Source organism: Panthera onca, chromosome D2 (assembly GCF_046562875.1).
Source record: "Panthera onca isolate mPanOnc1 chromosome D2, mPanOnc1 haplotype 2, whole genome shotgun sequence".
Taxonomy (NCBI): Eukaryota; Metazoa; Chordata; class Mammalia; order Carnivora; family Felidae; genus Panthera; species Panthera onca.
The window spans coordinates 25,495,000-25,509,321 of NC_138349.1; the positions used below are offsets into that span (position 1 = coordinate 25,495,000).

At 39.9% G+C, this 14,322-nt stretch overlaps 1 protein-coding gene across 2 annotated transcripts in view; it reads left to right on the top strand.

Annotated features, from left to right (window-relative positions):
* The window catches only part of CFAP43 (cilia and flagella associated protein 43), a 128,588-nt gene that overhangs the window by 24,713 nt on the left and 89,553 nt on the right, over positions 1–14,322 (top strand). For both annotated transcript variants that reach the window (XM_060641555.3, XM_060641552.3), the window contains exons 7-8: positions 10,512–10,579; positions 12,541–12,672. In XM_060641555.3, the coding sequence (XP_060497538.3) occupies positions 10,512–10,579; positions 12,541–12,672 (200 nt within the window). The remainder of the gene's footprint in view (positions 1–10,511; positions 10,580–12,540; positions 12,673–14,322) is intronic.

Consider the following 14,322-nt stretch of genomic DNA (forward strand, 5'->3'; position numbering starts at 1 on the left):
TGCTGCTGTCCAGTTTTCCCAGCACCATTTGCTGAAGAGACTGTCTTTTTTTCCACTGGATATTCTTTCCTGCTTTGTCAAAGATAAATTGGCCATACATTTGTGGGTCCATTTCTGAGTTCTCTATTCTGTTCCATTGATCTATGTGTCTGTTTTTGTGCCAGTACCATACTATCTTGATGATTATAGCTTTGTAATACAGCTTGAAGTCCGGAATTGTGATACCTCCAGCTTTGGTTTTGTTTTTCAGGATTGCTTTGGCTATTTGGGATTTTTTCTGGTTCCATACAAATTTAGGATTGTTTGTTCCAGCCCTGTGAAGAATGCTGACATTATTTTGATAGGGAATGCCAGAGTTCAAGTTATTAGCTACTATGCTATATCCTTTCCCATACATATGCCTATTTTGTTTAATCAACAAATTATGCCCTTTCCTGCCCTCCACCCCTTTCAAGGCCTTTTTCCACAATGACCTCTTTTAAGTTTAACTGCCATCTTGAAAATTATCTTGTGTTTCTTGATTAGAATTTCTAAGAGAATTGGATTTATTTTCCTTAGATCTGCTGTCCATTCCTGGTCCCATCAGCTGTGGCCAGGGTTGCGCTTAGTCACAGAAGCTAATGTCCACTCATTAGCTAGGTATAGACCTTTTGGGTCTAGGAGCTAGGTATAGACCTTTTGAGAAGGGAGACTGGTCATTGCGAGCTCCCCACTTTTTGCAATGCACTCTCCATTCCACTTATTCCAGTCTCCATTCCTCTTGTTATTTCACTTCTTGATTTCTGCAGCAACCTTAGGACTGACTTCATTGGCCTTAATCTACACTAACCCAAAGCAGGCATCTCATCCTTGCCAAACTGTCCTTCTTGAAGACCATTTCAAATTTTTTTTTAACGTTTATTTATTTTTAAGACAGAGACAGAGCATGAACAGGGGAGGGGCAGAGAGAGAGGGAGACACAGAATCTGAAACAGGCTCCAGGCTCTGAGCTGTCAGCACAGAGCCCGACGCGGGGCTTGAACTCACGGACCGTGAGATCATGACCTGAGCCGAAGTCGGACGCTTAACCGACTGAGCCACCCAGGCGCCCCCTTGAAGACCATTTCAACATGCAATTCAGTGACTGCTTTGCCTTGATTCTACACTCTCTCTAATCTGATCCTACCTGCTCTATTTATATTGTTTCCTTCTACTCCCCAGATTGAGTTTGCTGATCTAGCCAGTAATTTCTTCCTGTCTTTTCACAGACATGCCTCCTAGCTCACCCTCTTGCCGATTTACTCTCTGAATCCTTGAGTTCCCAGCTCAATACCACCACCTACAGCAAGTTTCCCCTAGGACAGTGCCCCTCATCTACTCTTACTCCCATTCCCTGGCTTAGACTTCATTGAAGCCATTAGGTTTGACTTTCCTGCCCCAACCCTGGCTTCCTTTCACTGTCACCTGTACCCTCCAGGCTAAATTCTCTTTAACCTTGCCTCCACAATGCCATCCCATAGCTCTCTACAAAGTGAACCCCTTTTGTGGCCTGCCTTCCCAGTTCCAGCTTCTCGCACATAAGCCTTGGAGCAGTTCTCATCATTCCTGTGCTGCCTCCAAATTCTGCCTGCTGGCATTTGTAGTTATCTTTGTCTAAGATGCCCTTCTCTTCCTGGTCTACCTGATGAGGTCATCCTCAGTGGATCCTTCCCTGTCTTCACTCCAACCTTAGGGTGAAATTCAGTGATCCTGTATGGGATTCATTGAGACTTGCTCCCTTGGTAGAGCCTCATCCTGTGCTTTCACAGTGTCCCATGTGCATGTCTGTGTTTCCCACTAGACATCAATTCTTTGAAGTCAAGAACTGTGTTTTACTCATCCTTTGGCTCCAGAGTTAAATCCCAGAGATTGCTACAGATTAGCACCTATATGTTTTTTTAAAACAAATTCTTTTTTTTAATTTAATTTTTTATTTTTTAAATTTATATCTAAATTAGTTAGCATATAGTGCAACAATGATTTCAGTAGATTCCTTAGTGCCTCTTACCCATTTAGCCCATACCCCCTCCCACAACCCCTCCAGTAACCCTGTTTGTTCTCCATATTTATGAGTCTTTTATGTTTTGTCCCCCTCCCTGTTTTTATATTATTTTTGTTTCCCTTCCCTTATGTTCATCTGTTTTGTCTCTTAAAGTCCTCATATGAGTGAAGTCGTATGATATTTGTCTTTCTCTAATTTCACTTAGCATAATAACCTCCAGTTCCATCCACGTAGTTGCAAATGGCAAGATTTCACTCTTTTTGATTGCCAAGTAGTACTCCATTGTATATATATACCACATTTTCTTTATCCATTCATCCATCAATGGACATTTGGGCTCTTTCCATACTTTGGCTATTGTTGATAGTGCTGCTATAAACATGGGGGTGCATGTGTCCCTTTGAAACAGTACACTTGTATCCCTTGGATAAATGCCTAGTAGTGCAATTGCTGGATCATAGGGTGGTTCTATTTTTAGTTTTTTGAGGAACCTCCATACTGTTTTCTAGAGTGGCTACACCAGCTTGTATTACCACCAACAATGCAAAAGTGATCCTCTTTCTCCATATTCTTGCCAACATCTGTTGTTGCCTGAGTTGTTAATGTTAGCCATTCTGACAGGTCTAAGGTGGTATCTCATTGGGGTTTTGATTTGTATTTCCCTGATGATGAGTGATGTTGAGCATTTTTTCATGTGTCAGTTGGCCATCTGGATGTCTTCTTTGGAGAAGTGTCTATTCATGTCTTTTGCCCATTTCTTCACTGGATTATTTGTTTTTTGGGTGTTGAGTCTGATAAGTTCTTTATAGATTTTGGATACTAACTCTTTATCTGATATGTCGTTTGCAAATTCTTTCTCCCATTCTGTTGGTTGCCTTTTAGTTTTGCTGATTGTTTCCTTCACTGTGGAGAAGCTTTTTATTTTGATGAGGTCCCAGTAGTTCATTTTTGCTTTTGCTTACCTTGTCTCTGGAGACGTGTTGAGTAAGAAGTTGCTGCGGCTAATATCAAAGAGGTTTTTGCCTGTTTTCTCCTCGAGGATTTTGATGGCTTCCTGTCTGACATTTAGGTATTTTTGAATTTATCTTTGTGTATGATATAAGAAAGTGGTCCAGGTTCATTCTTCTGCATGTCGCTGTCCAGTTTTCCCAGTACCACTTGCTGAAGAAACTGTCTTTATTCCACTGGATATTCTTTCCTGCTTTGTCAAAGATTAGTTGGCCGTACATTTGTGGGTCTATTTCTGGGTTCTCTATTCTGTTCCATTGATCTGAGTGTCTGTTTTTGTGCCAGTACTATACTATCCTGATGATTACAGCTTTGTAGTATAACTTGAAGTCCGGGATTGTGATGCCTCCTGCTTTCGTTTTCTTTATCAAGATTGCTTTGGCTATTTGGGGTATTTTCTGGTTCCATGCAAATTTTGGGATTATTTGTTCTAGCTCTGTGAAGAATGCTGGTGTTATTTTGATAGGGATTGCATTGAATATGTAGATTGCTTTAGGTAGTATCGACATTTTAACAATATTTGTTCTTCCTATCCAGGAGCATGGAATCTTTTTCTATTTTTTTTGTGTGTCTTCTTCAGTTTCTTTCATAAGCTTTCTATAGTTTTCAGTGTATACATTTTTCACCTCTTTGGTTAGATTTATTCCCAGGTATTTTATGGTTTTTTTGTGCCATTGTAAATGGGATCAATTCCTTTATTTCTCTTTCTGTTGCTTCATTGTTGGTGTATAGGAATGCAACTGATTTCTGTGCATTGATTTTATATCCTGCAACTTTGCTGAATTCATGAATCAATTCTAGCAGTTTTTGGGTGGAATATTTTGGGTTTTCCATATAGAGTATCATGTCATCTGTGAAGAGTGAAAGTTTGACCTCCTCCTGGCATCCTCCTCTTGGATGCCTCTTATTTCTTTGTGTTGTCTGATTGCAGAGGCTAAGACTGCCAATACTATGTTGAATAACAGCGGCGAGAGTGGACATCCCTGTCTTGTTCCTGACCTTAGGGGGAAAGCTCTCAGTTTTTCTCCATTGAGGATGATATTGGCATTGGGTCATTCATATATGGCTTTTATGATCTTGAGGTATGCTCCTTCTATCCCTACTTTCTTGAGGGTTTTTATCAAGAAAGGATGCTGTATTTTGTCAAATGCTTTTTCTGCATCTATTGAGAGGATCATATGGTTCTTGTCCTTTCTTTTATTGATGTGATGAATAACGTTAATTGTTTTGCGGATACTGAACCAGCCCTGCATCCCAGGTATAAATCCCACTTGGTCATGGTGAATAATTCTTTTAATGTATTGTTGGATACGGTTGGCTAATATCTTGTTGAGGATTTTTGCATGCATGTTCATCAGGGAAATAGGTCTATAGTTCTCCTTTTTAGTGGGGTCTGTGTCTGGTTTTGGAATCAAGGTAATGTTGGCTTCATAGAAAGAGTTTGGAAGTTTTCCTTCCGTTTCTATTTTTTGGAACAGCTTCAAAGGAATAGATGTTAACTCTTCCTTAGATGTTTGGTAGAATTCCCCTGGAAAGCCATCTGGCCCTGAACTCTTGTTTTTTGGGAGATTTTTTATTACTAATTTGATTTCCTTACTGGTTATCGGTCTGTTCAAATTTTCTCCTTCTTTCTGTTTCAGTTGTGGTAGTTTATGTGTTTCTAGGAATTTGTCCATTTCTTCCAGGTTGCCCATTTTATTGGCGTATAATTGCTCATACTATTCTCTTATTATTGTTTTTATTTCTGCTGTGTTGGTTGTGATCTCTCCTCTTTCATTCTTCATTTTATTTATCTGGGTCCTTTCCTTTTTCTTTTTGATCAAACTGACTAGCGGTTTATCAATTTTGTTAATTCTTTCAAAGAACCAGCTTCTGGTTTCATTGATCTGTTCTACTGTTTTTTTGGTTTCGATAGCATCAATTTCTGCTCTAATCTTTATTATTTCCTGACTTCTGCTGGCTTTGGGTTTTATTTGCTGTTCTTTTTCCAGCTTCTTAAGGTATAAGATTAGGTTGTGTATCTGAGATATTTCTTCCTTCTCTAGGAAGGCCTGGATTGCTATATACTTTCCTCTTATGACCGCCTTTACTGCATCCTGGAGGTTTTGGGTTGTGATGTTATCATTTTAATTGGCTTCCATATACTTTTTAATTTCCTTTTTAACTTCTTGGTTAGCCCGTTCATTCTTTTGTACAATGTGCTTCAGTCTCCAAGTATGTGTTACCTTTCCAATTTTTTCTTGTGGTTGATTTTGAATTTCATAGCATTGTGGTCTGAAAATATGCACAGTATGATCTTGATCTTTTTGTACTTGCTTAGGGCTGATTTGTGTCCCAGTATATGGTCTATTCTGGAGAACGTTCCACGTGCACTGGAGAAGAATGCGTATTCTGCTGTTTTAGGATGAAATGTTCTGAATATTTAGGATGAAATGTTCTGAATATATCTGTTAAATCCATCTGGTCCAGTGTGTCCTTCAAAGCCATTGTTTCCTTGTTGATTTTTTGATTAGACGATCTGTCCATTGCTGTGAGTGGGTGTTGAAGTCTCCTACTCTTTTTTTTTTTTAATTTTTTTTTTAACATTTATTTATTTTTGAGACAGAGAGAATCAGAGCATGAATGGGGGAGGGTCAGAGAGAGGGAGACACAGAATCTGAAATAGGCTCCAGGCTCTGAGCTGTCAGCACAGAGCCCAACGCGGGGCTCGAACTCCCAGACCGCGAGATCATGACCTGAGCCGAAGTCGGCCGCTTAACCGACTGAGCCCCCCAGGTGCCCCGAAGTCTCCTACTCTTATGGTATTACTATCGATGAGTTTCTTTGTGATTAATTGATTTATATATTTGGGGGCTGCTGCATTTAGTGCATAAATGTTTACAAGTGTTATGTCTTCTTGGTGGATAGACCCCTTGATTATGATATAATGCCCTTCTGCATCTCTTGATACAGTATTTATTTTAAAGTCTAGATTGTATGATATAAGTATGGCTACTCTGGCTTTCTTTTGGTGACCATTAGCATGATAGATGGTTTCTCCATCCCCTTATTTTCGATCTGAAGGTGTCTTTAGGTCTAAAGTGGGTCTCTTGTAAACAGCATGTAGATGGATCTTGTTTTCTTATCCATTCTCTTACCCTTTGTCATTTGATTGGAGCATTGAGTCCATTGACATTTAGAGTGAGTACTGAAAGACATGAATTTATTGCCATTATGACGCTTGTAGAGTTGGAGTTTCTGGTGGTGTACTCTGGTCCTTTCTAATCTTTGTTGCTTATGGTATGTATGTATGTATGTATGTATGTATGTATGTATGTATATATGTATTTATATTTTCATCTTTTCTCCCCTCAGAGAGTCTCCCTTAAAATTTCTTGCAGGGTTGGTTTGGTGGTCACAAACTCCTTTAATTTTTGTTTGTCTGGGAAACTTTTTATCTCTCCTTCTATTTTGGATAAAGGATTCTCGGCTGCATATTTTTTCTGTTTAGCACACTGTAGATATCGTGCCAAGCCTTTCTGGCCTGCCAAGTTTCAAAGGAGAGATCAGTCACGAGTCTTATAGGTCTCCCTTTATATGTGAGGGCACGTTTATCCCTTGCTGCTTTCAGAATTTTCTCTTTATCCTTGTATTTTGCCAGTTTCACTATGATATGTCGTGCAGAAGATCGATTCAAGTTACGTCTGAAGGGAGTTCTCTGTGCCTCTTGGATTTCAATGCCTTTTTCCTTCCCCAGTTCAGGGAAGTTCTCAGCTATAATTTGTTCAAGTACCCCTTCAGCACCCTTCCCTCTCTCTTCCTCCTCTGGGATACCAATTATGCGTATATTATTTTTTTTTAGTGTATCACTTAGTTCTCTAATTTTCCCCTCATACTCCTGGATTTTTTTATCTCTCTTTCTTTCAGCTTCCTCTTTCTCCATAACTTTATCTTCTAGTTCACCTATTCTCTCCTCTGCCTCTTCAAGCCGAGCCATCGTGGATTCCATTTTGTTTTGCATTTCGTTTAAAGCGTTTTTCAACTCCTCGTGACTGTTCCTTAGTCCCTCGATCTTTGTGGCAAGAGATTCTCTGCTGTCCTGTATACTGTTTTCAAGCCCAGCGATTAATTTTATGACTATTATTCTAAATTCACTTTCTGTTATATTATTTAAATCCTTTTTGATCAGTTCATTAGCTGTTGTTATTTCCTGGAGATTCTTCTGAGGGGAATTCTTCCGTTTGGTCATTTTGGAGAGTCCCTTGCGTGGTGAGGACCTGCAGTGCACTTCCCCTGTGCTGTGGTGTATAACTGGAGTTAGTGGGTGGGGCCGCAGTCCGACCAGATGTCTGCCCCCAGCCCACTGCTGGGGCCACAGTCAGACTGGTGTGTGCCTTCTCTTCCCCTCTCCTAGGGGCGGGATTCACTGTGGGGTGGCGTGTCCCGTCTGGGCTACTTGCACACTGCCAGGCTTGTGTTGCTGGGGATCTGGCGTATTAGCTGGGGTGGGTAGGCAAGGTGCACGGGGGGTGGAGGGGCAGGCTTAGCTCGCTTCTCCTTAGGTGATCCACTTCAGGAGGAGCCCTGTGGCAGCGGGAGGGAGTCAGATCCGCTGCCGGAGGTTTGGCTCCGCAGAAGCACAGAGTTGGGTGTTTGCACGGAGCGAGCAAGTTCCCTGGCAGGAACTGGTTCCCTTTGGGATTTTGGCTGGGGGATGGGCGGGGGAGATGGCGCTGGCGCCTTTGTTCCCCGCCAAGCTGAGCTCTGCCGTCCAGGGGCTCAGCAGCTCTCCCTCCCTTTGTCCTCCAGCCTTCCAGCTTTCCGAGCAGAGCTGTTAACTTATGACCTCCCAGACGCTAAGTCGCGCTTGCTGTCGGAACACAGTCTGTCCGGCCCCTCCGCTTTTGCCAGCCAGACTCGGGGGCTCTGCTTGGCCGGCGAGCCGCCCCTCCGCCCCGGCTCCCTCCCGCCAGTCCGTGGAGCGCGCACCGCCTCGCCGCCCTTCCTACCCTCTTCCGTGGGCCTCTAGTCTGCGCTTGACTCCGGAGACTCCCTTCTGCTCTCTCCTTCTATTTTGAATGACAGCCTTGCTGGATAAAGAATTCTTGGTTGCATATTTTTCTGTTCAGCAAAATGAATATATCCTGCCACTCCTTTCTGACTTGCCAAGTTTCTGTGGATAGGTCTACTGCAAACCTGCTCTGTCTTCCCTTATATGTTAGGGACTTTTTTTCCCTTGCTGCTTTCATGATTCTCTCCTTGCCTGAGTATTTTGTGAATTTGACTATGATATGCCTTATTGATGGTCGGTTTTTGTTGAATCTAATGGGGGTCCTCTGTGCTTCCTGGATTTTGATGTCTCTGTCTTTCCCCAGGTTAGGAAAATTTTCTGCTATGATTTGCTCACATAACCCTTCTACCCCTATTTCTCTCTCTTCCTCTTCTGGGACCCCTATGATTCTGATGTTGTTACTTTTTAATGAGTTACTGATTTCTCTAATTCTTAAATCGTGATCTTTTGCTTTAATGTCCCTTTTTTTCTGCTTCATTATTCTCCATAAGTTTGTCCTCTATATCGCTGATTCTCTGTTCTGCCTCATCCATCCTTCCTTCCATGGCATTCATCCGTGATTGCAGCTCAGTTATAGCATTTTTTATTTCATCCTGACTAGTTTTTACTTTTATCTCCTCAGAAAAGGATTCTCATCTACTTTCGACTCCAACTGGTATTCTTATTATCATGATTCTAAATTCTGGTTTAGACATCTTGCTTGTATCTGTGTTGGTTAAATCCCTGGCTGTCATTTCTTTGTGCTTTTTCTTTTGGGGTGAATTCCTACTGAATTGTGTGGTTCAGGTTGTGCAGATTGTTGTGTTAATCCTCAAATCAGTTTTCTAGGTGTGCAGGATGGCTTAGTGTCGGTCTGGCTGTATTTCATGGATGCAAGACACACAAAAAACTTCCATGCTGTTCCACAATCTTGGCTCCTCCCTTTTAAAATGAACTCTAAAGCAATGTTCTTCATTTCCAAACTGTTGTCACATTTGTAATATGTTATACAAAATTTAGGACTTAATCATGCGTAGTCTTGTATTGTTCACTATTTCCTTCTTGCATACTATTCCTAATAATTTTCATGGTATATTATAAATGCTTTCATATAAATATTTGCCTAGCCTCTGCAATGTGTAAGATACCACACAAAGTGCCTCAGAGGTGATATAAGTGGCAAATATATGATTTTATAATATCGACCCTTGAGAGATTTCTATTTTATTGAAGAGAATTAAACAAGTAGACAATTACATCCAGGTAGACTAAGATCATTTCATTAAAGAGAAATTTCACCAATTGCTATGTGAATTCAAATGAGGGAAACAGGCCATGTTAAGTCATTTTGAAGGTGACATTTGAAATGGCCATTGAAGTTTGGGTTGTCACAAGCAGAGATGAGGGTAGGTGGAGTTTCTGGCAATGGTATCTGCATAGACAAGGAAAACTGGGGAAGGTTGTGATACAAGAAGTGATCCAGTTTGTCTGAAAGCATTGAGTGTTACACAGGGCTAGTGGGGAACAAACGGACATGTATACCATGTCTGACCTTGAATGTCCAGCTAAGGTGTTTCTACTTAATTGAGCTGACAGTGGGCAGACATCAAAAACTCCTGACTGGTGACGTACCCTAACTGGAATTGTGCATGGGAATATTAGTTTAGCCATAATTCAGAAAAGGATAATCCTAGAAGGTGGCTCTAAGTATCAGGTACCTAGGCCAGGCCAGGAGTCATAAGAACCTCGGATCCAGGGTCACCTGGATTGGAAAAGAAGGAACTGTGGGGAGGTGAATAGTCTTTGGAGGAAAGGACAGTATGCTTCTTAGCATCTGGCAAAATGCCAAGCATGTAACAGTAAAAAAGTAATTTGATGGATGCTGTGTGAGCTTTTGATCTTATAGTTGTCATGGTTTATCTACATAAAAGGTAAAACACTTTTGTTATTCCCCCCCCCCCCCGAGGGCAATATGTTATTAATAACATTTGTTCCTATAGAACGTTTTTCTTTTTACTTTCTTTTTATCCTTTTTTTGTTTATTTACTGAGATATGAATTTACATACCATAAAATGTACAAACCTTAAGTATGCAGCTTGATACTAACTTAGGTTTCATTTTATTTGTTTTTTCCTGGCATCTTAAAATCTCTGACAACGCTTCCCTAAAATAAGAAAGTGCATTTGCTATATAATTCCACAGTGTTAGTTACGCAGACCTGATGATACAGAACTTTAAAAAAATTCCTGTGATTTACATTAATAATCAATGCTGAGCATCTTTTATGATTCATTGCTTGGGAGGCATTATAGCACATATTCTGATAGAAAGCTGACTTTTGGTATGGATTACAAAGAAAGGACTAGTACTAGGAAAGAAAATGAAATTAATTGCTTTGTACTGCACTTTTAAATATGTGTCACCTGTTTTACCTTGTTTTTCTTTGCCAAAAGAGGGATGTCATCTGATTAGTCCAGTCACCATGGCATATCAGAAGGGAGGCGTGCTGATTTCTGGAATTGTAATGTATTTTTTCTTCAAAATTAATTGCTTTCAAGAATATATATAGCTTCCATTTGTTGCCACTTACTATTATGAGCCATAATTTGGGACAACAGGTTCTGTCTGGTTATTAATTAAAATTATTCCCTTTTTGGATGCTTGCTATTATAAAACTTTTTATATGAAGAATGTTTTAAATATATATAAAAGTAGAACAGTATAATGAACTGCCATGTATCTAGACTATTGCAAATAATCAAAAATAGAGTTAAAAACTCCAAGTCCCCCAGAACACCTAATTAATATCTGTCACCCAACTTCATGCCTGTTTGTGCACTTAACATCTTAGGTTGTCAGATACACATGGAACCTTTTGTCTAAGCTTCAGCTTACCTTCTTGTGCATACCCAGTTAGCTTACATGTATCAGATTGTTATTGTTCATATTAGAGTTAGTATTAATGATCTACATTTACTTGGTGCTTATTTGGTGCCAGGCATCATGCTAAGTGCTTTCCTTGTATTATCTTACTGGTTTTTGTAATGACCCTATCAAGTAGGAACTATTGACATCCTCCTTATACAGAGGAAGGAGCCAAGCCTTACAGAGTTCACCAGCCAGTAAATGTGGTAGTTGAGGCTTGAACCCAGGTGTGTCAAACTCCAGAGTTTTTGCTATCATTTATTAGAGCACACAGTCTCAATTAAGTATGAAAAGGGGTCAGACCACATTGCTTTTCTGTGGTATTGTAATTAGTGCTAAGGTTTGGAGCCAACCTACACTAAAGTCTGAGCTCTACTGGTTGATGTCCCAAGACTGCTGTTAGCTTTGTCTCTTCCATTGCCAGAGATCACATTTCCAGGACCCTGAGGGTAGTTAGGCAAGGATGTCAGGGTGAAAGATGTAGCTCCACCAATGAGAAGCAGTTTGGAGCTCATACACCTACACTCAGTTGATAATCACCTCACCAACCTTGCAACAGACTATTCCCACTCCCTCACCTCCTACATTTAGTCTGCATTTATAGCCTTTTCTGACTCTGTTCTTCTCAAGCCCATCCTTGGCATTTTTAAAAACCTAGTTTAGGGGTACCTGGCTGGCTCAGTTAGTAGAGCCTGTGACTCTTGATGTCAGGGTTGTGAGTTCAAGCCCCACATTGGGTAGAGAGATTATTTTTAAAATAAAATTTAAAAAAAACCCACTAGTTTAAAAAGTGGTGGGAGCATCTGCTCCATGAATTATGGAGAATGGTGATGAGTTTGGAGAAAACACCTTGCGTGTTTTATCCCCCAGGTCTCAAGTATCTGAATCCAGCCATCTCACCAATCCATTTATTTTAGTTATAGTGGGATCTAATCTAGAAATGATGAATGAATTTGTCCAAAGCTTCTTCACTACTGTAAAAATAACTCAAATTCATCTTGAGAATAGTTAAATTAACCTAAGTCTGTTTACAACCAACCAACCCATTTTTACTGGGTACTAGCACTGTGAGAGGAACTCGAAAGGAGGATATAAAGGAAATAAACACCACATGCCCTACCTTTGAATCATTTAGGGAGAAAAGAAATACACATAATAGTGATTAAATAATTACATTAAGGCTAGTGTTCCTTGAAGTAAGGAGACTGCTATACATAAGCCATACGATAAACTGCTTCATTTGCCCCACCTCCTGTATAATGAAGAATTTGGTAAAAAAGATAGATGCTAGAGGAGTTCAAAGAAAGGGGAGATCAGTAAAATTTTAGGTCACAAAATTTTGTGTCACAAAAGAAATAAAATTGACACTAGGCCAGGAAAGATGATTAAAAGTTGCCTAAATAAAGAGGACATTCTAGATAATGTAAATGTTGATGATGATTCCAAAATAAACTGTGGATGGTAGCCAATATGTTTTAGCTCATTTGACATGAAAAGTATACATGCATTGACTGAGGCTGATTTTCTGTGTTTATCTCATTGTTTTTTGGTCTCTAGGATGGCTTTGTGTATTCTTTTATTATTAAAGATTTACATTACAAAATAGAGGATTTTCTTCAGGTTGAAGAGCCTGTGGAACATATGATGTTTTCTCCAAGTTACCAAATGTTGCTGATTCAAACAGAGAAGGTATGCTAGATGGCATTTCTTGATGTATAATTTTCAAATATTGTAATTATTATTATCATTGCACTCCAAGAATGACAAGCATAGTGCTGCATAGTGATACTCTACTAGTCGTGACCCCTTAGGTTACAAATGAAAAAATACCCAACTTAAAAGGCCTAAATACCAAAAGGTTTTTTTGTTGTTGTAGTTACTGCTCATTTGTTTGTATTTGTACATGTAACTAAAAGGGCAAGCCCCTGAACTCAGGGGCTCCCATGATGCTGCTGGCCTTGAAAACAAGGCCATATCTTGTGGCCATATCTTGGCTCTGTTTCCTCTCTGCTGTCACCTTTTCCATGCAGACTCTTTCCTGAGATGTCAAGGGGGCCTCCTGCAACTCCAGTTTATATTTCTACCTTCATGGTGACCCTAGTGGAAAGACATCAGCTGGGAAAAAATGTCCTGGAATTTAGACTCATTGTACTTACTTGGGTCACCTCTCTACCCCTGTGGCAATTACTATGTCCAGGAGAATTCTAAGCTGTCATTGATCAGGCCTGTCACATGCCTACCCTTGAACCCTGGGTAGAGTCAACCCAACCAAACATGGATTGAGATTGGGGTGATGGATGGTTCTGTAAGAGAAGGAGAGAAGAGGAGTAAATGCAGGATAAAACCAAATGTCTACCTCAATTATACCGTTAGAACGGCTCCTAATTAGTGGAATGACCCTCAACAGTCAGGATTAGCAGCAGTTTATATTTTTAGGTAATGGCCTTAGATGGATTACAAAAAAAGGTCAATGATTTTCTACCTAAAAAAACCTTAAATTTAAATATGAAAAGATTTCACTTTCTGGTAAATATCTGAAGTTAAAACAATTATGCTAACTATGTTTTCATAAATACAGTTTTAACAAATAAATGACAAACCTAAAATATCTATGGAGAACAGGAAACAATAAAAGACATAACATAACAGGGGCGCCTTGGTGGCTGAGTCAGTTAAGCGTCTGACTTCAGCTCAGGTCATGATCTCACAGTTTGTGAGTTCGAGCCCCACGTCGGGCTCTGTGCTGACAGCTCAGAGCCTGGAGCCTGCTTCGGATTCTGTGTCTCCCTCTCTCTCTGCCTCTCCCCCACTTGTGCTCTGTCTGTCTCTCTCTCTCTCAAAAATAAATAAAATGTAAAAAAAAAATTTTTTTAAAAAGACATAACGTAACAGAAGAGAGAAAGACTGAAATAAAAATTCTAAAAGAGAAAAATACACTAACAAAGTAAAAATTAAATGGCTATGTCTGACAAAAGATTGGACATAGCCAAACAGAGAATTCATGAACTGGAAGACAGAGCAGAAGTTATCCAGAAGGTAGCTTAGAGATGCAAAAGGATAGGATATACAGAAGGGAGAGTAAGAGACATGAATGATACAGTGAAAAAAATCTAACATATGCTTAATTGGAATCCCAGAGAGGAGACAGAGTGAGGCAGAGACAATATTTAAAGAGATATTTTAAAAAAAGAGATTTTCTAGACTGATTAAAGACATGAATTTACAGATTCAAGAGGACCAGTGAATCTCAAGCAGAATACATAAAAAGATATCCACACTTAGACTTAACAAAGTGAAATTCATGAAAACCAAAGGCAGAGAATATGTTAAAAGCAATCA